At 44.2% G+C, this 27,769-nt stretch overlaps 1 protein-coding gene across 1 annotated transcript in view; it reads right to left on the bottom strand.

The window, feature by feature from the left end:
• LOC122619541 (dynein axonemal heavy chain 17) overlaps window positions 1–27,559 on the bottom strand; it is a 33,645-nt gene extending 6,086 nt beyond the window's left edge. The window contains exons 1-27 of the mRNA XM_043796530.1: window positions 27,371–27,559; window positions 26,951–27,249; window positions 23,716–23,938; window positions 23,254–23,342; window positions 21,746–22,390; window positions 21,189–21,471; window positions 20,655–21,133; window positions 20,100–20,599; window positions 19,707–20,020; window positions 19,496–19,599; window positions 18,371–18,951; window positions 17,897–18,111; window positions 16,643–16,819; window positions 16,209–16,583; window positions 15,972–16,145; window positions 12,221–12,493; window positions 10,655–11,143; window positions 9,630–10,601; window positions 8,359–8,625; window positions 7,120–8,165; window positions 6,282–6,822; window positions 5,724–6,223; window positions 4,910–5,665; window positions 4,254–4,842; window positions 3,770–4,018; window positions 1,902–2,378; window positions 1,480–1,844 (exon numbers count right to left, since the gene is read on the bottom strand). Of these exons, the coding sequence (XP_043652465.1) occupies window positions 1,480–1,844; window positions 1,902–2,378; window positions 3,770–4,018; window positions 4,254–4,842; window positions 4,910–5,665; window positions 5,724–6,223; window positions 6,282–6,822; window positions 7,120–8,165; window positions 8,359–8,625; window positions 9,630–10,601; window positions 10,655–11,143; window positions 12,221–12,493; window positions 15,972–16,145; window positions 16,209–16,583; window positions 16,643–16,819; window positions 17,897–18,111; window positions 18,371–18,951; window positions 19,496–19,599; window positions 19,707–20,020; window positions 20,100–20,599; window positions 20,655–21,133; window positions 21,189–21,471; window positions 21,746–22,390; window positions 23,254–23,342; window positions 23,716–23,938; window positions 26,951–27,249; window positions 27,371–27,559 (11,171 nt within the window). The remainder of the gene's footprint in view (window positions 1–1,479; window positions 1,845–1,901; window positions 2,379–3,769; window positions 4,019–4,253; window positions 4,843–4,909; window positions 5,666–5,723; window positions 6,224–6,281; window positions 6,823–7,119; window positions 8,166–8,358; window positions 8,626–9,629; window positions 10,602–10,654; window positions 11,144–12,220; window positions 12,494–15,971; window positions 16,146–16,208; window positions 16,584–16,642; window positions 16,820–17,896; window positions 18,112–18,370; window positions 18,952–19,495; window positions 19,600–19,706; window positions 20,021–20,099; window positions 20,600–20,654; window positions 21,134–21,188; window positions 21,472–21,745; window positions 22,391–23,253; window positions 23,343–23,715; window positions 23,939–26,950; window positions 27,250–27,370) is intronic.
• Window positions 27,560–27,769: the final 210 nt, after the last annotated feature.

The following is a 27,769-nucleotide window of genomic DNA, read 5'->3' as shown; positions in this document are numbered from 1 at the left end:
CAAAAATGGAACTAAAAGCAACTGAATGCAGATATGAAATATTTTGTGTTACATTTGTTATCTTTCTCATTTGATATTCTACATGAAAAGTTCATTTGCATTCATTTGATATAGAATGTAAAAACCAAAGCACAGTAATTGTGTTTGAGCTGAAGCTAAAAGTTGAGCAATATTTAATAAAAGAGAAGTAAATTCGTATTTTTGCTCTTTCTAAGTCTACCGCATGAAAAGAAGAATATGATGTTTCTTTTGAAAGGTTTTGTGTATACAAGCTGACTTTATTTACGTTCGAAACGGAAAATGCTTGACTTGATTGCTAATAAATAACAGCAGTAAATAAATTTTGCCTAAATAGAGAATATTTTTCAATCATTTTATGTTTTCATAGGTATACACAAGGCTTTGCCTACAAACGCAGCTCAGCTATAAAAGTAAATTATCCATATGACACGCATGACGACATGTTGCATGCCTCGAGGCGCTTAGATATATCATGTAAATTTTCAGCTATTCACCGGCTGCATCAGTGATTCCCATACGTAATCCGTGGGGAGATGCACAAAGCCCACGTTTCCATCAACCATGTCCTTGGAAATCCTAATAGGCTTTGACTCCTGCTCACACGCTGCCTTCCATCTTCCACCATTCTTCGCTTCGAGATTCGTCCTCTTACCCATAACCACCCACCATTGTGGCAACTTTCACACTTGTCAACTGCAATTGTTGGCTTGTTAGGCAGGTGCCTTGCACCTTGGCTCGACATTTTCGTGGCTCACATCCTCATCGGAGCAGCACGAGGAGGAGCTGCAACAGATGGGATTAGCGCCAGCCCCTGCAACCCACTTGGTATGACAAGTTTGCATATCCCTATTTGGAGTACGTGCCTCCGGCTTGGAGCTGCTTAAATGCATTTCGGTTAACTGCCAATGATTTTTGCAAATTGCCGTCACTCCTGGCGGTTCATTGCCTTCCGACGAGTGCGCAATCGAGTGAATGAGCCGGGTTCGGGGACCCCGGAACACTCTGCGCCAAACGGGAGCGGATAAATACAATTTACGGCCCTTTATTGCCTCGATGGCCCGCCACTCAGCGGAGTTCTCATGCACTTTGGGAAAAAAAATAATAACTGGGGAGCAAATTGCCAAACGCTTTATAAAAGCTTTTGCAACATTAACTCGAGATATTAGCAATAAACGTTTATAAACAAAAGGTTTAGGGTAAGCAGTCGATTTTCCAACATAATGAAAATATAATATAAAATACTCTGATATGAGTTCCTTAACTTAAGTTACCCATTTCAGATAAGTTATATATTTCTTTCAGTGCAAGGCCACCTCTCTCCACCCCCCGACAAGTGGCTGGCGAAGCAATTACAGCCATGGCGAACGCGCACAGAATGTAAATTAAATTTAATAATTGATTACGCATAAATGCAGTGCTATAACCAAGCGCCCGCAACAACATGGCCCAAGGACTCACCTCTGGACGGACTCCTTCCAGCGGACATTCTCGTTGGCCAGCCCATTGACCAGCCGATGGGCCAGGTCGATGGTGAAGGCGGTCTTGTCCGCCTCCCGTTGGCACCTCTGCTTCTCGGCGACCGCGTTCTCGAACTCGGCCTGGATCTCGGCCAGCTTGGCCTCCAGATTGTTGATCTTCGCCTTGAGGTACTGCAGCCGCTCCCTGGCCTCCAGCAGCTCCTGATGGGAGTCTTGTAGAGCCTGCTGCTTGGGTCCCACGATTAGGAAGACCTGGTGATAGCGGTGTAGATTGATCACCCAGGCACAGAGACCAGCGGCAGCCACCGACTTTTGCACCACCTTGTCGGGATTGAACTCGGGATCCTGGCGAGCACATAAGTTACCATTTAGTTTACGCTTACTAATCATATGTAGTACCACCTTAAGATACTCTTGCAGAGTTTCAATGATATTGGGATGTATGTTATCCTTGTTGTAGTTGAGCAGATCGTTGAGGAACTGGTCCACGCGCACCATCATCAGCTTGGATGCCTTCCAGCTGCGATCCCTGGGTATCTTACCATTACTGGCCAGCAGCACCATGACGGCGGCACAGACATTCACCACCGCCTTGGGTGGCGACCCAAAGGACTTGAGTTCGGTGAGATTGTTCTTGTTCAGGGTATTAAGTGCTGCTTGGGCGGCCACCAAGGCAGGTTCCGCCTGACGCAGATCCTCCTCGCACATCTTGGTTTTCATCGACACATCCTCCTCGATGATGCGTACTCGCTTCTCCTCCTCGGATGCGGTGTACCGTTCCCGCTTCACCTTCTCACTTTCGGCACTAACAATCACAATCAGTTTGTCGGCCGCCGCGTTTTTGGCCGCCAATTGTACCTCCTGGATGGCCAGTTGGTGCTGCGTGTGGAATTAGAAAATCCGTTGAATGGCGTCAATTGAAACTGAAAGCCAAAATCAAAGTGAGCTGAAAACTTTTACGCCTGACGAAAATAATTAAAGCCCCGGCACGATGGCTCAATATTTACGCAGAGCAACTTTGGCGCACAAATTGCGGCCACATCCGCAGAAATACAAGTGAATTGGGGAAGTGATGAGCGAAATCTGTATGATATATACCAACTTTAAGACTTCATTTATCCGAAATTAGCAATAATATATTGAAAGTAGACTTTCGCGTAGTAACTAAAACGAATGTTCTTAAGCAAACCTATGACTATTAGTACTTTTAAGAATTTTAATAGTTTAAACATTTCTTTTAAAGCGGAAAATGTGCTTTTTTACCCATTCCACTGCCATTGCTACAGGTAAACCCCATCACTAGAAAGCAGACGCGATGTAAAACTGGAGTGAATACTGGGAAAATGAAACGGCTTTTGTTCGAGGGAAACGAATTCAATTAATTCAATTAGTTTAAATAACATTTGGCCTGCTCCCCCCACTTCCCCCCACTTCATCGCCGACACAGTCGACTGGATGTTGTTTAGCGGCGAGGAGTATGCTGCGAAATAAACGTGATGCCGTTGGGCCTCCACTGCGTATACGCGACGTAACCGGAAACGGCGTTAAAAACTCAAAGAATGGCAGCGACCTTCCGCTTCTCCGGTTTCCGCCATTGATGTTGCCCGGCCCGCCCCATCCCGGAGTTGGACAAGTGGACAGCAGATTTGCTGCAACAACAATTCAATTAAGCGCACTAATTGAATGGCGAACGCTTCGCCAGCGGATCGAATGGCCGTGTACCATTGAAAGCTGATGCCCAATGATGATCGATTTTGCGGGCACCCTGCGTTCGTGTTTAATTAATATTTGATAGCAGACAGACACAATTTTTAACTCTGCCGCGATTGTAATACTTTTTATTTGTATTTTTTTTATTCGTTGGCATACTGGCAGGAGGTATTATTTGAATCTGTGTGTGCAGTGTGGAAAATAAGTCTAGCTGTATTTAAAAACGGAATCTTAAATGAGCAATTCATTTGCTTTGAATGCGATTTTTGGGTTCAGAACTTTAAGGGATCAATATGCAATGTTGGTCATTACAAATAATGTGATTCATGTTGCATGTTTTCGTTTATTTAATACATATCCAATGATATTACGCTAGTTTATTCTGTGTGTAAAGAAATTCTTTACATATTTTTTTAAAAAACTATTTAGTCCCCATTCAAATTTGATGTGCCAGTGTATGAACACCCGCGAACCGTATTCACCGCATGCACATTTCATTCCCATATGCCATATGGTCACCATGCCGCATTCGCCGGTCGGCCACTCCATCATTTACTCACCTTCAGCGTGTCCACCTGACGGGCGCACTCCGCCAGCTTGGACATTCCGCTCTGCAGACGAGCGATGCGCTCGGCGAACTCGCCGTTTTTGTCCACCAACAGTTTGCGGTAGAGGAAAATGTATTCCAGAAAAGTTTTCGGGGTCGTGTAGTTGTAGCGTTTTTCATTCTGCAGATAAATTCTCGATATCTGATTCACGGTACCGTGGACGTAAGCCATAAAGCAACCGATGGGCGGCACCAGAGCGGGCTGCATGCAAATTTTCGGTGGGCGAAACGGAAAGGACACATGGATCAGGTCAGTCGGCACTCGTCCTGGTCCCAGGACTTAAAGTGTCCGGCCTGACGGTTTGCAGTTGTAAATTGCGCCCGACAGACGCATAAATAAGAGAACGCACTTCGCAGTGCACTCGAACAAATAAATGCCAGGCACATTTAAACCAATAACTTAAAAATGATTTTTTCTAAACTTTTTGTACACTTACCTCCAGAATACCACTGATCTCATTGAGAAACTTCTGGGAAACGGACTCCAGCGCGCTTTTGGGCCACTCGTGGAACCAGTCGATGGCCGTGCGACTAATGATGGCCGGGAATTTTCGGGCCCGAACCCGCAAAGTTTGACCCACCGGCGAGAAACAGAGCACCACTTTGAGCAGTCGCCTTACCTTCTCCACAAAATAGCGCCAGCAGTTCTCCTTGGTGTCCAGCGTACCGCTCTGTTTCACCTCGTTGCGGATCCCATTTGTGATGGTGTCCAGTTGGTCGTCGTTGAAGAGCTCGGGAATTTCACCGGACGCCAGGAGATCATTAATCAGCATCAGTATGGACTCGTCGGGAATCTGGGCATCCGAAATGAGAAACACAGAGGCCACATTTTTGAGGCCCACCTTCATGTAAAGGCTGCCGATTTCCTCTCGCATATCCAGCAACCCGAATCCCCGCTTGATTTGGATTTGCGACACATTTAGCGAGGATATAAAGGCAGCCAGACGGGCCAGAGTTTGCTTTCCGGAACCCCCGACTCCAATTAGAAGGGCATTTCCCCGGGGACTCTCCAAGATGCGATTGATTCTGGCCATAATAAAACACATATATTAAATAAATGGAATAATGGAGTAAATAAGTGTGTTTAGCTTACCGGCACACGTGAATCATGGCATCCTCGAAGAGAACGAGGTTCATGTAGCCCACCACCTCGTTGTAACTGGATTGGGCCTCAATTAGCAGTTGGTACAAGGAGTCCCAGCTTTTCAGGGGCATATACTTCTGGTCCACCAGCGACTGAGCGAAGTGGCTGTATATCAGCGGTTCGGCAAACACAAAGTCCTCGTCAAAGTCCTCGAAATCCTTCTTGAAAATATCCCGTATGGACGATTTGAACGACTTGATGTCGTAGGGATCCACCAGGCGATCGTGGTAGACGCGAAAGGCCTCGTGCACGTAGAGTCTCATCAGTTCAGAGGGTCTGCTACATATGGTGCCGCCGAAACCCGATGCTCCACCACCACCCGCCGATGCCGGAGCACCCACGCTATTCATCAAACCCTGATAGATCCCCGTGAGATCCCGCAGATTGAACAGGTAGTGGAACTTGAGGGCGGTGGGCAGGAAGGCATACTCCACTCGACGGTGCAAGGCAATACCCACGCGCACCAGCAGGCTGCCAATGGACCGTATCTCTTTGCTGAATCCTTGGGCAGGACTCTCCAAGTGGCTGCTCAGGATGCTGCCGTAGATGTGATGCAGCGTGTCCTCGGCCGGCGGTGCCACCGAAAAAACACAGAAGTGCCTCTGCAAACGGGGATCGATGGTAAAGGAGCCGGCTGTGGGATTCATGCAGGCTGCGAACTGACAGTGTCGGATGTCCTTTAGCTGCAGCCGCTGGCGGTCGTACCTGGTCGGGAGATGACTCTGAATCACTAACCACAGCCCGCACACTGGAGTGCACTCACCACTGCCTGTAGTCCATGAACTGTCGCATTATCGTGTGCGGCTGCACTGTGCCGTAGGCATCCACCTCCGGCATGTTCAAATCGTTGACAAAGTAGATGAGCCTGCGCTTCGGTCCACTTGGTGCGTAGCAGCGTCCCGACTTCTTCTCCAGCGGTCGGTCGAGCATCTTCTGGAATATCTCCGAGCTGGTGTAGTAGTTGAAGTGCGTGGCCTGCACGGTGGTCAGCAGTGGCGTCGCTGAGGAGGAAGCCTTGCGGCGCACAACTCCGGCTCCTGGCGGATTCCCCGACTGCTGCTGATGGCTGTCAGCTGTAGTTACCGCCGACACGGCCACTTCGAGCAGCTCCTGGTCGCTGGCATACTGACCGAACAGCTCTCGGAAGATGGCACCTTTGCCGCAACCGGAGTTGCCCACCAGCATGCAAGCCAGGTTGCGGTCGATGAGCAGCTTGAGGAAGTAGGCCAGTCGAATGGTCTCCGCAGTGCAAATCAGCACATTCTATTCGGTAAGTAGGGATTAAACATATATGCTATATGTATTTCCATCTATTGATTACCTGTAGGGGAGTCTCGGAATCAATTTGCCCCTCCAGAGACTGTTGGGCGGCCAACTCAGACCACGGCTGAAACTTCAGTGTCTGCACATTCAGTTGGTAATCGAAGACAGTGCCCTGGCTGGGCAACTTGATGTCCTTGAACTCGCCTATCCACCACTTGTGAAACTCGCGATGCCAATCGATGATGACATCCTGACTTAGAGCCGAACCAAAACTCCAAACGGTGGCGTACACAAAGATCGTTTCCAGGGCCAAGACCATCGCCTCATGGGAGAGCTCCCCGTGATGCAGACTGTGCGGATTGGCTGCTCCTCCAGCTGCACTTCCTCGCCCTCGTCCATCGTCATTTCCTTCATCGCTGTCCAACAGGCACTCAAGCAGGTGGCAGGTCATCTGGATCATGGCCATGTCCGTGATGGGAGTAATGCGCCGGAAGTCGCGTTGCCGCTGCATCAGGCAGGGAAAGTACTTCTCGAAAAGGGTGGTGAGGATGCCCCTCTCAATCATGTCCACCCTAGTTTCCAGCCAGGACGATACGTAGCTAATGAAAGAAACAGTTAAGATTGTAAACAAATTTCGGTAAAAAATTATATAAAAATCTGCAATGAATTTGGAATGCCAATTCGTTCTGTTTTTTCACGAGTTTAATGGGTTATGACATTATGTATATCGCATATTTGCATTGTATTAAAGTTTTTATACTCGCATAAAAAGTAATGTAACATTGTTTAAAGATTGAATTTTTTACAATGAAAAATAACAGTGTTCAACAGTGTTTAACAGCTGTTCAAGTATTTATATATTTTTTTACAATGTGAGACCATTTTGGATTACTCACGGTGACCAGCCCAAATCCTGCGGATTGATGTACAGAATGCCCGCCCGGGAGACAGTGGCTGGAGTCGCTGCTTTCAGGTGTCCCACCTCGAAGAGCAGCCGCATCTCCCGCTTCAGGGATATCCTCTCATTGCTGGCCAGGGTCAGAATCTTGTTGTCGTCCATCAGCGTGTTAAGACTCTCGATCCACATGGGATCAATGTCGCCATCGAGGACTATCCACTTGGGATTGCCCGGTGGCATGTTGGCTTGCTCCCTCATAATGGAGGAGAATAAGCCATCCTTCCACTCCCTCGTCGTGGGATTAACGATGCCGAAGAGCTCGTCGTTGGACAAAGCCTTCGGATTCAGGACATGGCACACGGGCTTCAGCTTCTGGATGCGATAGGTCTCTCGCAGGGTTTGCCAGATCTTGGTCTTTCCAGTGCCCGCATTGCCCACTATGAACACCGAGTGTCGCACATCGAGCAGTTCCTGCAGTTGCACCACCTTCATGAGGAATCCCTCCTCCGGCTGCAGTTTAATTTCATTCACCGCCCTCCGTATGGTCTTCTCGAACTCAAAGACCCGCTTTCGTGGGACATCGAGAGCCGGAAAAAGGTCTCCGATGAGACCCATAAATATGGGCACATCCTCCGTGACAATCTTGGGTATGTTGAAGTCGCGCAGTGCTCGCATCAGGACCTGATCCTCCGGCCGGCTGTGGTCATCCCGCTTGAGGGTGCCAGCTACAACCAGGACGGACTTAATGGCCCGCAGACCCCAATCGTAGTGATCCTGCTTGGACAGCAGCTCCTTGCACAGCGTGTACAGTGTGATAAATTTGCGGGCCAGCAGACGGGCATCCTGGAAGCCTTCGGCCATTAGCATAATCTCACAAATCAAGGCGAAGTCCGGCACAATCATGGCGCATGGCCGGAACAGGGTCTTCAGGTTCTCCGGCAGCTCAGTTCGGCCGGCGTAGCCGGGATTCATGGTGATAAAAATTCCGACCGACGGCTCCAGCGAAATGCGCTCGCCCATAAAGATAAATTGGGTTTTATGCATCTGTAAACAAGGAGCAGGAGGAGGAGTTGGAAGAAGCAGTAGAGCACAGGACACAGGACACTACCGAACACAGAGACTACGAGGTCCTGGTAAAGCAATCAATGCAGAATGGTGCAGGATGGTGATGGTGATGGTGCAGGATGGCGAAACAGAGGAAAGGTGACTGAAATCAATTTGCAAGCGGGCGGCGTACCTTTATCGCCTCCTGTATGGTCTTCACCTGGACGGCCACCACGGACAGGACCTCCACGCAGATGCGATTGAACTCGTCAAAGCAGCCCCAGGCTCCCGTCTGGGCGAGTCCTTTGTAAATGTTGCCACAAGATTTGTAGTCCATTTGCTCCGAGCAGTTGAAGACATAAACCATTACGCCCAGGGCGCGTCCCAGGTCCTTCGTGGTTTCCGTTTTCCCAGTTCCAGCGGGTCCAGCGGTCGCACCGGCCAATCGCAATCGCAGGGACTGGGGAAAGATCCAGAAGCATTTGTGGGCAGTGGCGGAGGTGGCATATGTAAATTGCTAGCTACATTTATTTTCCACTAACGAGTTGTTTAATTTGCCGCAGGCGGCGATGAATACTCGTGCAGCTACACAAAACTGATGCGATGCGGTTTCCTGCAATCACCTGGTTATGCTGCACTCAATTTAAACGTATTTCTCAATTGTGGAGACTGGCTGCCCGAAGGATGTTCTTGACTTGCAAATAGAGCGTTTATTGAAAATACTGCAAGGTATTGTGAGTTAGGCAGATGGATGGCAGTATATATTGCCACTGCGAACTTCCTCTACATTTTTACCTCGTCAAGTAGGGGTTTTTACTGACAGTAATTAGAAGAATTAATGGAAGATTTAATTAAATTTAATTGAGATGCGCTACGACATTTAGGATTTCACATAACTAAATGCAATGAGCAGTGCTCTTGATTCGGAAATATGATATTTATTGTAATGTGAAACATGAACACGATTGCTTTTGACATGTATGATTGCTTTTCCCCGATGTTAGTTTTCACACCTTCATTTTGTGAAACTTTCCGACACATTTTTAACAACATGATTCGCGGGTGTCAGAGATACAACATCTGATATGGCAGTCGTGCATGAAATATTCGACTGACAATGCAATAATCTGCGCTTATTGCACACGCAAATTTCATTTAATTTATTGAATTTCCGCCCTTTCTCATTCTTGTCACTCACAGCTATCAGTGGGTGTTTTTTTTTGTCTCAACTGGCTTTAACTAGCTGCTGATTTTAATATATTCAAGCCACGGGACATTGGCTTTCAATTATTCAAAGCCGAGCTATGGACTTTACATTTGTAGCGGATTTCCGCTGCTAAATCCATTAACGCCCCCTGGCAGGCGTTGAAAAGGTTTATATTTAATTCAGGGCTCGTTAGAAAGGATTTGCATGACTACAAAGTGCAAGTTATTGGCCCTTATTCAATTATACTGTTTACTTACCTGCGTCAAGGTGATATAACAGCGATCCGTTAGCGGGGTAATGACTAGTCGAGAGGTGTTCCCCAGATACTCGTAGGCATATCGGAACTCCGCATCGCAAATGTTGGCGAAGCAATCTTCATCCCCTCCTCCACAACTTACGGCCGTGCTGGCCCTGCCACTGGAACTCCCCGCCTGGTCATCGTCCCAGCGGTGGCGCAACTGGCTCTGCCACTGGAAGGCCAGCGAGTTGTCCACCTTGGTGGCTATGATCTTGCCCACCACATCGCGCGAATGCACATCGATCGTGCAGATGGTCATGATCTTCTGGCGATCTCCGGGCGACAGTTCGCCCAGCAGCAGATTGATCAAGGCATTCAGCTGGGCAATCTGTCGCTTGTGCAGCTCCTTCATCACACCCTCGTAGCCCTCCTCCATGCAGCCGAAGGATCGGTTCACATCCGCCGTCCAGCTGATTTGGCTGCAGCACAGCGCCACCTGGGCGGGCCAGTCGTAGAGCCAGAGTTCCCGCGGCTTCTCCCCAAAAACGCGCAGGGCACGCCGGAATAACTCGTGGAGCGTACTCCTCATCTGCTGGATAATGGCCCTCAGCCACAGTTCCACCCGCCCGCCGCAAACGATGTAAGCCGGCTGATCCGGATCGGAGGACACGAAGGGCACATACTCATCGTTCTCCTTGGAGTGCATGCCCAAGGCGTTCGGGGTGTTGGTTTCGTACTGCAGCCGAAGAATGGAATCGAACAGTTTGATCAGGTGGCGGTCAATCACCTGCGGATTGTTCCCATTGGACAGAATGTCCAGCAGATCGGCGGCGGAGATGAAGTAGAAGCGTGGAAAGGCCAATCTCTTGGTCTCCAGGTAATCATTAAGGGCCTTCTCGCAAACTGCCAACCGATGTTGCAACTGCAACAATTGAGCCAGGACATCCTCATGACGCAGCACCACCTGCATGACCACTCGAACTTCCTTCACCTGTAAGGGAATTTTACTTTAATGTCCATCAATGCTCCATGGGTTGGACCCACCTTGGCTAGCAGTGCCGTAAAGTCCTCATCGATCCTTTCAAAGTTGGCGGCATCCGCTGGCAACTGCGCTCGAATATCCGCTGATCCAATGAAGATGCATTCTAGGTAGATCCACTTGCGCTGCACCTCGAACCAGTTGACAATTAGAGTATCGATGCCGCCCAGGACTTTTTGCCAGTGGGTGAGCTTGTCCAGGAGGTACTCAATGTGCTTGGAGGTCGAGATGTTCTGCAACTGCATCTGGTTGTCATCCAGCGTTTCGATGAGCTCCTCCGATACCTTCAGCAGCTGAATATGGGGACGCGTGTGGTGCTGCTCCAGCTCGAATTCCAGGTGCGCCCACGTGGCCCTGATCTCGTCCAGCACTTTGGTCACCGTCATCTCCTTGATGGCACGGTCCACTGTGTTTTTGATGTCCTCCTCGTGATGCTGCAGTTGCAGGGTCAGCAGCTGGGCCAATTTAGTGGATTTGTTGCACTTGTACGAGAGCTGCAGTGTGGAAATCACATATTACGCATACGCCTAGTCGGTCTAATTACTCCGAAATTCGAATGCATTTCAATGGATTTATGGATGTCTCAGTCGGTGGACAAAAGTCAGGGGATTAGTTCATTTGCAAAACACTGTGCTGCAGTTCGTTATATTTAAAATATTACAAAAATATTTCATGAAAACATTATAAATAAAAGAAATAAAAGAGTTTATGTTTCGAATCTTGTGCATACTAAACAATTTTTACGATTGGGAAATGTAATATTTATATTTATTTTTGTAGACTAGTGTAATTGATAGCTCTGAATGCCATTTAGAAGTTTCCTCGTTGCTCTCGGCACACAATATTAATCACACATTTTGGCCGAATTTCGGCAAATTTAATTAACAGTACTGAGCAATGCCGTCCATCAGCCAGTTGTTGGTGCTATTATGTAATGGAGACAACGCCCCACAAACTAAAGGAATGCCATTCAACAATGCACATAATCCGGAACCCAGGATGACCGATGCCTAGTAGCTGTATTCTGATTGGACTTAGATGGGCAAATGCGATAACTACATTTTAATACATGATTTCAAATGATGCAGACACTGATGCAGACTGATTCGGTTTCGTATTACACTTCTGATTATGATTTACACTTACCAACTCCTCCATGGAATGCTGTCCACTCAGCTGAGCATGAAGAGATAAGCGGGAATTTTGATTAGATTTCAGTTATTCATGCCACCTGTGATCTGTAATTCAATCTAATTGCTGCGTTAGTTTGAAAGATTACCACTGCCCGTAATCAGTGTCCCTTTGTTTGGCAATGGCAATGTGACAGCTTCTGTAGCTTCAGAGGTTTCCGGCTCGCTGTTTAACAACACATCAACGGCGCTAATGTGTTTGCCCAATGTGCGCCATTGTGCCCGCCATGTTAACTGGGCACAAAGAGACATCAGCCGGCGGCCAGATTGCCGGCTCCATTGCAATGCATTGCTCCACTGTTGGCACGCTCAATCATTTGGAAAGACACACACAACCACCACACGCCATTCCATTCTCGAAAATCTCACTATTGTGCTCACCTTTGTTAGTTGCATCAGCTCCATCCAGTGGCGTTCCGTAATTGCCGGATTCTGCAGCTCCGTGATGGCCCTCAGCGAGGCGACCAGTTCGCGCAGCACGCCCACAATGTGAACGTATGGAGCCCACTCGCGGATGCACTTGTCCAGGGTGCGCAGGTCGCGGGTGAACTTCTTGCACTCGTGCTCCATGTCATCGGTGTCGATGAGCAGCCAGGGCGTGGCGTGCCAGGCCACGATGCACGACTCGATGACGCGCACAAAGTCCCACAATTGCTGCCGGCGATGGGTCAATTATTAGTTTTGCTGTGCTAACAAGGATATGGTTAAGACATCCCTAGACATCCCTTCCAGCACTAGCTGCTGAAGAAACGTAGGGAGTTCGTTTAATTATTATTAATAATAATATGGACTAATCGAACTCAACGAGGTATGACATTCCATATTTGGACCAATATTTCAAATGCTCTGATCAAAATACTAATATTTAAAATCGCAGAAAAACAGAAAAACGAATTTCGGCAAAAATTCAAAAATCATCATTAAAAATTGCAAAAAATTAAAAAAAAAATACAATTTTTTTTTGAAAACACAGTTCGATTGGAAATTTAATTACGAATTCAACGAGGTATGACATTCCATATTTGGACCAATATTTCAAATGTTCTGATCAAAATACTAATAAATATAATCGCAGAAAAACAGAAAAACGAATTTCGGCAAAAAGTCAAAAATCATCATCAAAAATTGCAAAAAATTAAAAAAAATACAATTTTTTTTTTAAAAGACAGTTCGATTGGAAATTTAATTACGAATTCAACGAGGTATGACATTCCATATTTGGACCAATATTTCAAATGTTCTGATCAAAATACTGATATTTATAATCGCAGAAAAACAGAAAAACAAATTTCGGCAAAAATTCAAAAATCATCATCAAAAATTGCAAAAAATTAAAAAAAAAACAATTTTTTTTTGAAAATACAGTTCGATTGGAAATTTAATTACGAATTCAACGAGGTATGACATTCCATATTTGGACCAATATTTCAAATGTTCTGATCAAAATACTGATATTTATAATCGCAGAAAAACAGAAAACGAATTTCGGCAAAAATGCAAAAATCATCATCCAAAATTGCAAAAAAATAAAAAAAAACAATACAATTTTTTTTGAAAACACAGTTCGAGTGGAAATTTAATTACGAACACAGGGAGGTATGACATTCCATATTTGGACCAATATTTCAAATGTTCTGATCAAAATACTAATATTTAAAATCGCAGAAAAACTGAAAAACAAATTTCGGCAAAAATTCAAAAATCATCATCAAAAATTGCAAAAAAATAAAAAAAAATACAATTTTTTTTTGAAAACACAGTTTGATTGGAAATTTAATTACGAATTCAACGAGGTATGACATTCCATATTTGGACTAATATTTCAAATGTTCTGATCAAAATACTGATATTTATAATCGCAGAAAAACAGAAAAAACGAATTTCGGCAAAAATTCAAAAATCATCATCAAAAATTGCAAAAAATTAAAAAAAAATACAATTTTTTTTGAAAACACAGTTTGATTGGAAATTTAATTACGAATTCAACGAGGTATGACATTCCATATTTGGACCAATATTTCAAATGTTCTGATCAAAATACTGATAAATATAATAGCAGAAAAACAGAAAAAAGACTTTCGGCAAAAATTCAAAAATCATCATCAAAAATTGCAAAAAATTAAAAAAAAATACAATTTTTTTTTGAAAACACAGTTTGATTGGAAATTTAATTACGAATTCAACGAGGTATGACATTCCATATTTGGACTAATATTTCAAATGTTCTGATCAAAATACTGATATTTATAATCGCAGAAAAACAGAAAAAACGAATTTCGGCAAAAATTCAAAAATCATCATCAAAAATTGCAAAAAAATTAAAAAAAAATACAATTTTTTTTTGAAAACACAGTTAGATTGGAAATTTAATTACGAATTCAACGAGGTATGACATTCCATATTTGGACTAATATTTCAAATGTTCTGATCAAAATACTGATATTTATAATCGCAGAAAAACAGAAAAACGAATTTGGGCAAAAATTCAAAAATCATCATCAAAAATTGCAAAAAATTAAAAAAAAATACAATTTTTTTTGAAAACACAGTTTGATTGGAAATTTAATTACGAATTCAACGAGGTATAACATTCCATATTTGGACTAATATTTCAAATGTTCTGATCAAAATACTGATATTTATAATCGCAGAAAAACAGAAAAACGAATTTCGGCAAAAATTCAAAAATCATCATCAAAAATTGCAAAAAATTAAAAAAAAATACAATTTTTTTTTGAAAACACAGTTTGATTGGAAATTTAATTACGAATTCAACGAGGTATGACATTCCATATTTGGACCAATATTTCAAATGTTCTGATCAAAATAATGATAAATATAATAGCAGAAAAACAGAAAAAAGACTTTCGGCAAAAATTCAAAAATCATCATCAAAAATTGCAAAAAAATTAAAAAAAAATACAATTTTTTTTTGAAAACACAGTTTGATTGGAAATTTAATTACGAATTCAACGAGGTATGACATTCCATATTTGGACTAATATTTCAAATGTTCTGATCAAAATACTGATATTTATAATCGCAGAAAAACAGAAAAAGCGAATTTCGGCAAAAATTCAAAAATCATCATCAAAAATTGCAAAAAAATTAAAAAAAATACAATTTTTTTTTGAAAACACAGTTAGATTGGAAATTTAATTACGAATTCAACGAGGTATGACATTCCATATTTGGACTAATATTTCAAATGTTCTGATCAAAATACTGATATTTATAATCGCAGAAAAACAGAAAAACGAATTTGGGCAAAAATTCAAAAATCATCATCAAAAATTGCAAAAAATTAAAAAAAAATAAAATTTTTTTTTGAAAACACAGTTCGATTGGAAATTTAATTACGAATTCAACGAGGTATGACATTCCATATTTGGACCAATATTTCAAATGTTCTGATCAAAATACTGATATTTATAATCGCAGAAAAACAGAAAAACGAATTTCGGCAAAAATTCAAAAATCATCATCAAAAATTGCAAAAAATTAAAAAAAAATACAATTTTTTTTTGAAAACACAGTTTGATTGGAAATTTAATTACGAATTCAACGAGGTATGACATTCCATATTTGGACCAATATTTCAAATGTTCTGATCAAAATAATGATAAATATAATAGCAGAAAAACAGAAAAACGACATTCGGCAAAAATTCAAAAATCATCATCAAAAATTGCAAAAAATTAAAAAAAAATAAAATTTTTTTTGAAAACACAGTTTGATTGGAAATTTAATTACGAATTCAACGAGGTATAACATTCCATATTTGGACAAATATTTCAAATGTTCTGATCAAAATACTGATAAATATAATCGCAGAAAATCAAAAAAACGAATTTCGGCAAAAATTCAAAAATCATCATCAAAAATTGCAAAAAATTAAAAAAAATAAAATTTTTTTTTGAAAACACAGTTTGATTGGAAATTTAATTACGAACTCAGGTAGGTATGACATTTCATATTTGGATCAATATTTCATTTGTTTTGATCAAAATACTGATATTTATAATCGCAGAAAAACTAATTCAGGTTACAGACAATGTGTTGATCTCTAAGCTTGTTGTATATTTATACTATAAATTTTATACCAGTCTACATATCTTTGACATGTACTCACCTTGACCCTTCGCAGCTCCACCTCGCAGAACTGCAGGGTTGCGGGATCGGGTGGCTGGATGCCAAGAAGTCGGGCCCAGCGGGTGTAAAGACGCTGCTGTCGGCGGAAGCGGTGCAGCCGAGTATAGACCTCGTCGCAGATATCGTAGACTTGCGGGCAGGGCACCCGAAAGAACTGGAAGTATATACCGATGTATATATGTTTATTATTATTATGTATAATACAGTCGCCACTCACGGGCATCTTCTGGAACTGGCGGGCATAGTGCTGCAGGTGGCAGGTGTGCAGGCCGATGAGAGCGGTCACACGTTGTTGCTGGTGGAAGCGGGTGTCCTGCAGCGCCTCCTGTTTAACGGTACTCGCGTGCTTCAGCTGCTGCCACTGCTGCGGCAACTGTTCGATTCCACGCAGCAGCTGCGGCTCGAACTCCACGTTGTAGGTCTTCAGTAGGCCCATGATTTCCTTCAGCGGCTTGAACACGTTGTCCGCATAGGGTTCCCGCTCCCGGATTTCCGACATGATGCCGAGGACGCGGAGCAGGGCGGCAAAGTCCTGGCGAGCGATGTGCAGCTGCAGCGTCTCGTGGCCGCGAGCAATAAAGCCATTCAACTCCTGCAAAAGGAGTTTCCCCCCATTTAAGCTGTCTTCAAACGATTTCAGTTGCATCTCACCTTCAGAGTTCCCTGGACGTAGCGAAGTAGCCATCGCTTGCACAGGTGTGACCACTTGCAGGCCAGGTTGAGGAGTCCATACTTGAGGGGCTTGATATCGAGAGCCAGCCAGCCGTTGATGCACTCCCTGTTCTCGCACTGGTCAATGGCATCGTGCACTTCGTTGTAGTTCTCGATCTGTGGAAATTGTGAATGGTTACGCAGTGACAACTTCCTTTGACTGGCTCTACCCTAATTTATTTCCTAATTTGCACCACACATGGGTGTTTTTCGGATGTGTGTTTGTAAGTGTATTTGTGTGTGTGGCTGGCTAAGTTCCTTTGTGATGTGTATATACATATTATAGTGTTCTACCGCTGGCGTCGGTTTATTAAGAACACCAGCTGCTCCAGAGGCAACGCAATGGCTAGTCATAAATAAAATGCCGGCCAGTGATTTCTCGTGCCCTATGCCGGCAGTGGGGCATCACTGAACTTATGTCTGGGAAAAAATATGTTGAAATTCATCGAGTAACATTACAGACGATATAAAGCTTTGCTGGAATTAGAATATTACAGAAAGCTATTGAAAATTAACTATTGGAACTTGCGTCTCTTTTATCCAAACTTTTGCTAAGTTTACTTGTTACTTGTTAACTATATGTAATGCCTTGGATTAGACCATTTGCAGTTCGTGGCCTTCCTGCTGGCGAATTTCCCTCATTTTATTGGGCAACACCCAATTTCCCGCCATGTCCGTGCACTTTGACCATGATTTGTTGTTGCGTGTGTGTGTGAGTGTGTGCGAGTGGCTGTTGGGTAATTTATTGCATACTTTTCGGGGCGTTTGATAATTGTTTAAAGAAAATATTACGCATACGTCGGCGATTTGCCTGCTGGGCTGCAGAGAGTGGCTCCCAATTGCCCCAGAACATAAGTCAACGATGCCATGTGGTGGTTAAGCAGTTGTTTTGGGTGTTTTGCTTTGTTTCGTTCGGGGATCCTTTTCCTTTTTTCGCTTATTTCCTTCTTGGCCCGGTCAGTTGCCACACATTTGACCCTAAATGGTTGGCATTTATCAAGCGTTATTGGTCTCAGGGGCTACATGGCGTAAATTGTGTGGCTGCCAATTGAGCGACCCAGTCTGCCTCCCCCTATCCACCTAACCCCCCCTTCATCCTTATCTGCCCCCTGAAGTGGGGTGTGAGTGTCGCAGCCACTAAAGCTGTTGGCATTCGGCGCGCCGGGGGCATTTCCTTTGCCTTTTCCGGCTCACCTCCTTTTTGAACGTCTCCATGATGGCATAGCCACCGGCGCTGACGTGGTGCGTCTGCTCCCTGGCTGTTTGCATGCAAGCGGCCAGCACCTCGCCCCTTTGCTGGGTCCACAGGAATGCATAGGCCTGGAATTTGGCAGCGTAGGCCGATGCCGCCTTCACCGTATCCGCCAAGGCATCTCGTATCGCCCTCTCCAGCATTTCCAGGCCATCGGCTGGGATACGAGAAATATTGGATGAAAAGAACTGAGATCTGAGCCAGACATGTAGACAAAATGCCATACCGTTTCGTAAGAAATACTTAAGAAGTAAGTTATTTTAAAAAGCTTATAATATGAAGTTTTGTATATGATAACTGACAAAATAAGTTATCAATATATGAGGGTAACAATACATAAAATACACAAAAATATATATGCCCCAATAAAGGGTATATCACAATGCGCCCACTTAGCGGGGTGGCGAAATACTTACCAGTGCATTCAATTTTTTGACTATACGCCTTGGCGGCAGCCAGCAGGTTGAATTGCACGGCCTGGGGCTTTGGATCGCCTGACTCCTGCTCCTGTTCCTGCTCCTGTTGCTGCTCCTCCTTCAGCTGCTGCTCCTGTGCCGTGTCCTGTTTGGGCACCCGCTTCAGCTCCTGTTCGTACGCCACCGTCGCCGTGTCGTCGTCCTCGTCGTCGTCTTCATCATCCTCTGACGCGGCATTGTCAGCCACAATTCTTGGCATGCAGTCGCATGTCTGTTTTATATCGAGCAACAGCTGCTCCACAATTTGTTGAAAATTATTTTCCACACTTGCATCAAAGGCGGGCGAAAAGCGTATTTCCGTTTCCGTCAGTTCCAATTTCACTTCGAAGAGTGGAGCATCGTTGGCTGTGGGCGGCGCCCCCCCGGCACCCGCTCCTCCTGCCGTGGATGTCGCCTGTGGCGTTGTGATTTGCTGAAGGACTAACCTCGCCATGCTGGCTGAACAGCCAGGATCCACTGGCGGTGGAGCTGTTGCTGTTGGTGTCGTCGTTGCTGTCATTTCTTTGTACAAATACTCTAAACTGAATTACACGGCGTATGAGTAATGTGAAAATTAAATTTAGTGTTCAGTTTGCTTTGCAACTTATTTCGTTTGCAGGCTGAGCCACGCCCCCCGCTGCCCGCCCCTTTATTTTTGGCTGACGTTGTCTGCATGCAATCACGAAAAGTGCCGCTAAGTGAAACATGCAATTGACGCATGAATGCTCGGCCCCCCGGCAAATTTGTTGTTGCCATTGTTGCCCCCATATTGCTGCGGTCGCGAAGTGTGGTTGTTGCAGTTGCAATTCCAATTCCAATTGCAGTTGCAACTTGCAACTTGCACTTGCACTTGCACTTGCAGGTGTCTTTCATTTTTGCGGTTGCAGTTGTGCGATTTCGTGCTCATTTACTTGATTAGTTCTGATGAGACATGAAAGGAGCTGCCAGCGTGCCGAAATGTAATGGAATAGTTGGCTGTCTGGTGAAGAAGTGCAATTGATTGGCGATGAGTGCTACTGACAATGATGATGATGGTGATGATGATTGTGGGAATTTCAAGTGCTTCAAGTCGGACTGCTTAAAAACCTTATTCTCATCGCCTCGCGAACTTCGCGGCAGATCAGCTCATCCACGCTGGCCAAGTACTTGTTGTACTGGCGCCGCTGCTCCTTTGGGAATTCACGCACAAACTGCAACGAAGGCAGACCAATAGCTTTAATCGCCATAGCGGATAATCATTGCAAATAGCATTATGTAAGCTGTACTTAAATCACTTCACAATTGCCTTAAAACCCACCTCCTGCACACTGAGATCTCTGGAGTACAGCTGAAACTCCTGTGACTCGTAGTTGAAGAACAGACAGAAGTTGGCAATCAGCAGGCGATTCAACAGCATCTTGGTCTCATCGCACTGCAGCAGCCGCAGACGCAGTCGGTCCTGTTGGTGGCGCAGATCGAGGAGATTGCGACCGTATAAGCTGCGCTGATGCAGTGGCTCCCGGCTCCAGCGACGCATGCTGGACAGGATTGCGTCCAGGTTGCCGTGCGATTGCTGCAGGCGGGCGAATAAGTCGCGACTCTGCTCAAAGATGCCAGCCACAAGTTCATCATCTGCAGTATTTGATAATAATTACTCATTTAATTTCTTAAGAAACTTTCTGATTCTGATTGAGAGATTGAATTTACTTACTGTAGTTGCGCCAAGTGAGTTGCTGACAGGCCATTTCCACGTGCTCGTCGATGGTCGCCAGGTCATTGCGAATCAATTGGAGCTCAGCTGCGGCACATTCCCCGGAGCGGATGCCATTGTAGAACTCACCAATCTTGATGAGCCGGATGCGACGTTCCCAGTAGGCATCGCGGTGTGCATAGAGCGTGAGCAGCGGCTCCGGCAGCTGGAAGAGATCGCCGGATAGGCTGCCAGTGGACTGGAGAGCCAGCAAGTATTTGGTCTCCTTCAGCAGGGTAAACAGCACTGGCGAGAAGTTCAGATGCAGCTGGCTACGATCCTCCGAACGGGAGAGCACCGATTCATCTAGTCCCTGGATGATGAGCTTATCAACGCACTCGTGCCAGGAGGTCCAGATTTTCATTTGCAGATTACTCAGCTTGGTGGTCAGAATATTGCGACGCGAGAGCAGGCAGTTCCACTGCATGGGTAACGTCTGCAGCTCAGATTTCTCCTTCAATCTAATATTTGCAGTGTATATAACATGTTTTTAAAGGTTTCTTTAAGTGTACTTACAACTGCTCAATGAGTTGGCTTAACTCCTTCGCTCCGAACTCATCGCATCGGCTTATATGCTGCTCCAGCCACATCATGGCATTGGCAATCGGTGGAAAGTTGTTGGCCAAAGGTAAAGCAGCCAAGCCACGAATCTCGTAGCCCAGCAACGACTCCGCCACACTCTCCTCCAGCTGCTCCATTTCAGTGTCGTAGATGAAAAGGATGTGCGGCAGGACGCGAGCCAATTCCGGTCTCACAGCCTCGCGTTGCAGCAGGGAGCCGAACATCAAAGTCAGCCGGAGCAAGTGCATCCAGCTGTGACATTGTTCAAAGGCCTGCAGCAAAACGGTGGCCAGCTTCTGCTCCAGCAGCTGCATGCGGCTAAAGAAAAGGGTTTGCTCCCGGCGAAAGCATTTCCATTTGCTTGCCACCGTGCCGGTGAGATCGATGTCCACGTTGCTCCACTGCTCAAAGAGCACTTTGAACTCGCCGAAGATCTAGGGTAAGCTTTAAGATGTTGAAAAATCCCACTTTAAACTTATAGCCACTCACCTCTCTGACGCGTTCAGTCAGCATTTTGCCACGCAATCCGCCCACTTCCAGCTTCTCCAGCTGCTGAAACTGCACCGCTGCCTCGAAAACCTGGCGCAGCTCCACCAGTTGAAAGGAGAAGCCGTCGAGTGTTTGGCCAAACACATCCTCGTGGCAGAAGCGCCACAGCTGCTGCTGGTCATCTGGCGATGGAGATGAAGCCACCGCAGCTGCTCCTTCTGCCAGGGCGGACAGAAGGACCTGACTGCCGGCGTAGCGCTCCTTGTAGTCCAGCATTCGCTGTCTGCAGAAAGTTAGTTGAATACATCTACTATTAAATATTTATACTACAAACTGTAATGAAATTGTAATGTGTCCCTGAATTGAACATTAAACTTGTAATTGAATTTTTGGCAGTTTGCTAACAGTAATGAAGAATGGATTGGTTATTATTTAAATTGTGTTAATGTTCAGATAAAAGTTTTCATCAAGAATTAGTAATTAATTAAATAATAACTGTGAAAATGTAGCAAAGTGATATTTTAGAAGTCAAAGAGTTTAAAGTAAAATAATCTTACTTGAAAAGCTCCAGCACCTCGGAGGTTCGATTGATTTTCAGTAATCCCTCATCGGCATCACCCTGGAAGAGAAGCTGCAGCTCCAGATCCTCGGCAGCTCGATGCACCAGCATGTTGCAGATGCAGCGCAGCAGGACACTCATCCTTTGGGTGCTCCGATAGTATCTGGCATTGCTCCACACCAGGTGCACAATGTGGACGAGTGGTGCCACCAAATCGTGGCCATTGCTGAACTGAACCGAATTAAATGCGGCAGTCTGGCGGAGCAGGGGCTGCAGCCAAAGGGACACATCCTGTGCCTCCAGCCAGGCTGCCACCAGTTTCCGGAAAGCCGTCGCATATGGCTGATAGTACACCGACTCGATGCGCTCCAAAATCTGGGCCAGAGTCTTGTGCGTGGACTCTCGCAGCTGCTCGTAGATATTCTGTAAGTTTAGCTTCCGGTTCGTCCAGAATCCAATCTCCTGGGCGGGCAGGGAAACCAGTGTTATGTGCTTTGGCTGGTGTCCGGATGACTGGGTGGCCGCACCCAGTGGCTGGCACTCGGAGCGCTCCAAGACAATGTCGTGCATTTGTGTGGTCCAATTTATGAACATCTCCTCCAGTAGGTTTCGGAATTTGGGATCCAGAGCCGGTCGTAAATGACTGTAATTATCAAGACTTCATTAAACATCCCAAAAGCAGCCCATTAAATATAATTTTGCTGGTAGATGTCTGCCCTTTAAAGTTAAGTACTTTAAATTGAAACTATAGTTTCTGTTCGATGATTCAAAATGGCTAAATTGGTTTTATTTGCGATTTTATTGAGAGAAACTTTGGTTCATGGGGAAAACTTGTATAATGAGCGGAAACATTTATTGACCTAATTCGCAAAAATTTGCACTTGACTTCCCCATTTGATGTTGCCATTTGTTTTTAGCATTTTTCCGCAGTTAGTTTTCAATAGCAAACTGATACCAATCAAAATGGCTTGATGGTTTATTTTGATTTTTGCCGTTGGTTGGCTTACAAATTTGTCTTTATTAAATCGAATCGAGCATTGTGATTTGCTCAAGCAAACATCTCTTAATACATTTTAAAGGCTCTTGACGTGTGTATCGATGGCAATTTTGGCTAAATTCTGAACCAATTTTCCTAACAATGCTGATGGCCAGCACACGATTGCTATTTCTTTTAATAGTTGTAATTTAATTAAAAGCATTTGTACGATGGGAAAATAATCGAAGTACACCAACAGTGCTCTATGTATGGCCAAGGGGTAAACAACTTGAATTTTCCCCCGGAATTGCTACCTAAATAAATTTCGAGCAATTCATGCGAAAAGTTATGCCAATGAAAATCAATTTGGTATCATGAATAAGCCTTTCTCTGTCTCCCTGGCCACATAAACAATACCAAATAGCTGCTGGGGCGACATCTTCCACTCCAAGTAGCTGGAGATGGAGCCGGAGGTGGATGGCAGGGCGGAACTGTAAGACAATGGCCATCCTTCGATGGCTGGAACTTACCCTTGACTCACGTGGGCAAACACTTCCTCGACGATTGTTGGCGAAACTAATAACGATAAAATTGTGCGATTGTTGGTTTTGCCCTTAATCTGTTGGGATAACAATAAAGTATATACAGACAGAGTGTATACGTATCGCCCGTAGACACATGAAAAGTTTTGCCAATTAAGCGAAATACTTCCAAGACAATGGTCGGAGTCGTCCCCCAAATGGGATGGGAAAATGGTTGAGGAAACCTCTTCCTCCGCCCCACTGCACTCAATTAGATTAATTTGATGAGATACCGCAGCTGCCAGCTGCACTCGGGAAAAAATCGACCTCTTAATAAATGGAATAGCTATTAAACTGTAATTATCAAAATCAGAACTCAATGCAATAAAAAGAAAAGCAATATATATATAAATAATAGGTTCTGGTTGTCTGGTCGACTTTTTCCTGAGTGTACCGCCCAGAATGACCCACCTCGGTCAGTGTGTTCCGCACTTCCTTGATGCGCGCCTGCAGATCCTTGCGCACAATGGCGGGCCACTGACTTTGAGCCTGTTCCAGCAGCGGCTGCAGTACGTCGTCGAACAGCAGCGACATGGTCTCGATTTTGCTGTGCACCGGGAAGTCGCCGTACAGGACGCTCTCCGCAAAATTGGCTGCCGTCAAGGGTCCGTCGGAAGTATTACGGCGCACAAAGCACAGTGGTTCCCCCAGAGGCCAAAATTCAAAAAATATGAACCAGAATAGATTTGCGCAAAAAGTAAACAAATCATCTCTAAAATGTCCAGACAATACAAGACAAAACCGGTTTTTTCTAGAAAGCTAACGGGACTTTCTAAAAATAGAATTGAAGTCGCAAGCACAAGCTCATTTGCGAAGCGTAGTTGGACGAATTGCATTCTTCTTAATAACAGAGCGAACTTCAAAAAGGTAAAGCGTCAGTAATACTTATCTGATTGATATAATTTAAAATGCAGTTTAAATTTGAAGGTATTTACTTTTATAAATTCATTATGTTAAGTTAATTTCATTGATTTAACACTTTTTTTGTAATTATATTTGATTTAACCTTTTTTGTGTATTTTGTGAACGTCTTTTTCATGTTTACGTAAAGTTTTAGTTGTGTCCCGCCGATACCCCGAAATAAATGTTTATGTCATTGTATTAAAGAGTTTCTTGAGGTAATAAAACTCTTCGAGAATTTTGCGGAAAGTTGCGGATGTGCTTGTTATCGTTAATATACTAACCCAATCTCTTATTTTTTCAAAGTCAAATTTGCCAACGAAGTCTCTGTTTTGCCTTTTTATTGTGCTGTCTGTGTGATTTTGTCTTTCGTGTATGTGTAAAATTTTCAATGCTCATTTAATTAATTATTTTGTCATTTTTTCTGTGTAAATTTGACTTGGCTTAAGACGGCGATTTGTATCAGTGTGTGTTTGAACGCCATCACATTTTTAATTTATGGTGCACAAAAAAGGGTACCTATACAGAAAAAATACAAGAAATTATCACTGCTGTACGAGATGAAATTAAGACTAAAGGCTACATAGTTGAATTGACCGAACATATGCAATGTATTCCAAACCTTTGTAAACAAATTGCTGATTATTGGACACGCTATGATCGAAAGAAATCGTCAGTACTCAAATATAAGTCTGATTGGCTGAATCAAAACGAATCAATTCCAGTGAAAAACATCTCTAAAAAATATCAGCAAAGGGTACAAAGTCCACATCGTGGACGTCAAAAACTTGATTTTGAGGAATCCTCGGCGAGAACAAAGCGACGGCGTATAGCTCATCTGGCCGAATTAGACGAATCTGCTATTTCTTCGTTACGCACTGAATGTGAAATGAAAAATATATTGCCAGCAGATCCCGATGAGGTAATTTCGCTATTAATGGAGACCGCTATGTCTAAAAACCAATATTTGCTTATCAGAAACTTCGTGAACAGCAAAATATCCTTTGATTTTTTTCCATGCTATAAACGTATATTAAATTCAAAGAAAAAGAGATACCCTGAAAACATATCTGTAGACGAATCTCACGCTGAAGTTGAATTACAAAGTTTATTAGATAATACAGCGTCGAGTATTTTATAGCTACAGGCTAATGTTGTGGAAACAGTCAATGACGATTCTATTGAAAATTTGGTGTTAATTGGAAAATGGGGATTTGATGGAAGTACAGGTCATAGTGAATACAAACAAAAATTTTCCAATAATGATTTAGATGACAAAAGCTTGTTTGTGACATCCTACGTACCACTTCAACTTATTTCAAAATCTGGCAATAAAATAATTTGGAAAAATCCCAGGCCCTCCTCAACGCGTTACTGCAGGCCAATACGTTTCCAGTTCCAAAAAGAGACAAGTCAACTTTCTATCAATGAGGAGAGATATTTTAAAGAGAAAATAAACCTTCTAAAGCGGTCAGTGATTTTTATTCATAATAGAAATATAAACGTTGAACATAGTTTACAACTGACTATGGTGGATGGAAAGGTATGCAATGCCTTAACTGAGTCATCTTCTGCCAAATGTTACATTTGTGGTGCAAATCCAAAAGAAATGAACGATTTGGACAAATGCTTAAACAAAGTTGTAAACAAAGAACATTTCGAGTTTGGTCTTTCTCCCCTTCATGCAAAAATACGCTTCTTTGAATACTTTTTACATATATCTTACAAGTCCTCCGTCAAGATGTGGCAGGTGAGAGATCCGGAAAAAAAATTGGAAGTAATGAAAAGAAAGCAAAAAATTCAAAAAGAATTTCGCGAAAAAATGGGATTAATAGTTGACAAGCCCAGAGATGGGGGTAGAGGATCATCAAACGACGGAAATGTCGCTAGAAAATTCTTTTCTAATCCAAAATTGGCATCTGATATTACAGGAATAGATGAAAACTTGATCCATCGTTGTGCCACTATACTTCAAGCTATTGCATCGGGCTACAAAATTAATGCCAAGAAATTTAATGAATACGCTTTAGAAACTGCCAAGCAACTGACAAAAAAATATTCATGGTACTATTTGCCGGCTACAGTTCACAAGGTATTAATTCATGGATCTGCAATTATAGAACATGCAATTATATCAATTGGAGAGCTTTCCGAGGAAGCTGCGGAATCAAACAACAAAGAAATTAAAAAATGTAGACTTTATCACAGCCGGAAAATGTCACGGATTATTACAAACACCGACATTTTGAATGCACTCCTTCTACGCTCCGATCCGTTTATAACCGGACAGAGGGACCTTGAGAAAAAGGATAAGTCAACTTTGCTTGAATCTGTTTATAGTTTGCTAGAGGAAACATTGTAAAATTAATAATAAAGTATTAAATTAATTTCTAATATGCATTTTTATATTTTTCATTAGTTTTTTCCAAACAACAAAAATAAAGAAGAAGAGAATAGAGAGAAGAATAAGACTCCATAAAGTATATATATTTGTCTGCCTGCCCATTTGTCAAAAATATACACGAATTAACCTGGTTTTATTTGCTAAAAAAAATTATTGCCTACTTATAGGTGCTTGAAAAGGGGTTTTTTTGCATTTTGGTGGGGAAGGGGGCTCCAATCCTAACAATTTTTACACCATGCTTACTGAAGCACTATTGGATCCCTGAGGTTAAATTTGAGGTTTCTAACTGCACTGGAAGTATTTATGGCCGCGTCTCCATACAAGAGGAACCACTGTGCAAAGTAAGCGCACTTGCCGCGTGGCACGCCGTCCAGGGTCGTAAAGCTGGAGGAGGCGGGCGGCAGCGGGATGAGTAGGGCGCCGGGCGTGGCAGACACCACGGCGGACACGGCGGCCGTAACTGTGGCCATGGCTTCATCTTCCGGGGGCAACATGGCCGTTGGATTGGAGCCACGCGCACTCTGCACCGAATAGGGCAGGTACAGGTCACTGAGGCAGCTCCTGGGCACCAGATCTCCGCCCGGACTGATGGTCATCACCAGGACGCGAGTGTGGCCATGCTGCCAGTCCACAACAATGCGCTGCATCAGGTTTTCATATATATTCTTATTTAATTCGAGACAATAATATTATAGATATCGTGGAGGAGTATCCTTTCCTTGATTCCTGTTTTATTCCCCCTGTGCAACGGTGGCCACTCACCCGCAGGTCATCGCTGGCCATCATCTTGGTCCACTTATCCGGCTTGAGGCGCATCGTGGTCGTTGTGTAGGCGGCCACCCGCTCCAGCCTGGCATCGCTGTAGTCGCGCTGGACGCGCTGGCGACCGCTGCCGTTCCCGGTGGGCAGGCCCTCCTCATCGCTGCTCGCCATGCCCGCCGCATCGGACATCGGACATCGGTCAGAGAACTTTGGCGTATATGTACGTGTAGCGGCGGCTGCGATGCGGCAAATCAAACAACTCGGCGCGGCAACTGGCGTTAAAATGATGATGGGCCCGCGTCGTGTGACCTCTAATGCCGGGTGGCCAGTGGGCGGTGGGCGGTGGACGCGGCGCCAGCCACGTCCCACATATCGATCAAACTTCAAATTCGCATTAAC

This window comes from Drosophila teissieri, chromosome 3R, assembly GCF_016746235.2.
Source record: "Drosophila teissieri strain GT53w chromosome 3R, Prin_Dtei_1.1, whole genome shotgun sequence".
In the NCBI taxonomy this organism is placed as follows: Eukaryota; Metazoa; Arthropoda; class Insecta; order Diptera; family Drosophilidae; genus Drosophila; species Drosophila teissieri.
Note: the sequence above shows the minus strand (reverse complement) of the source record. Positions and strands in the feature narration are given on the sequence as shown.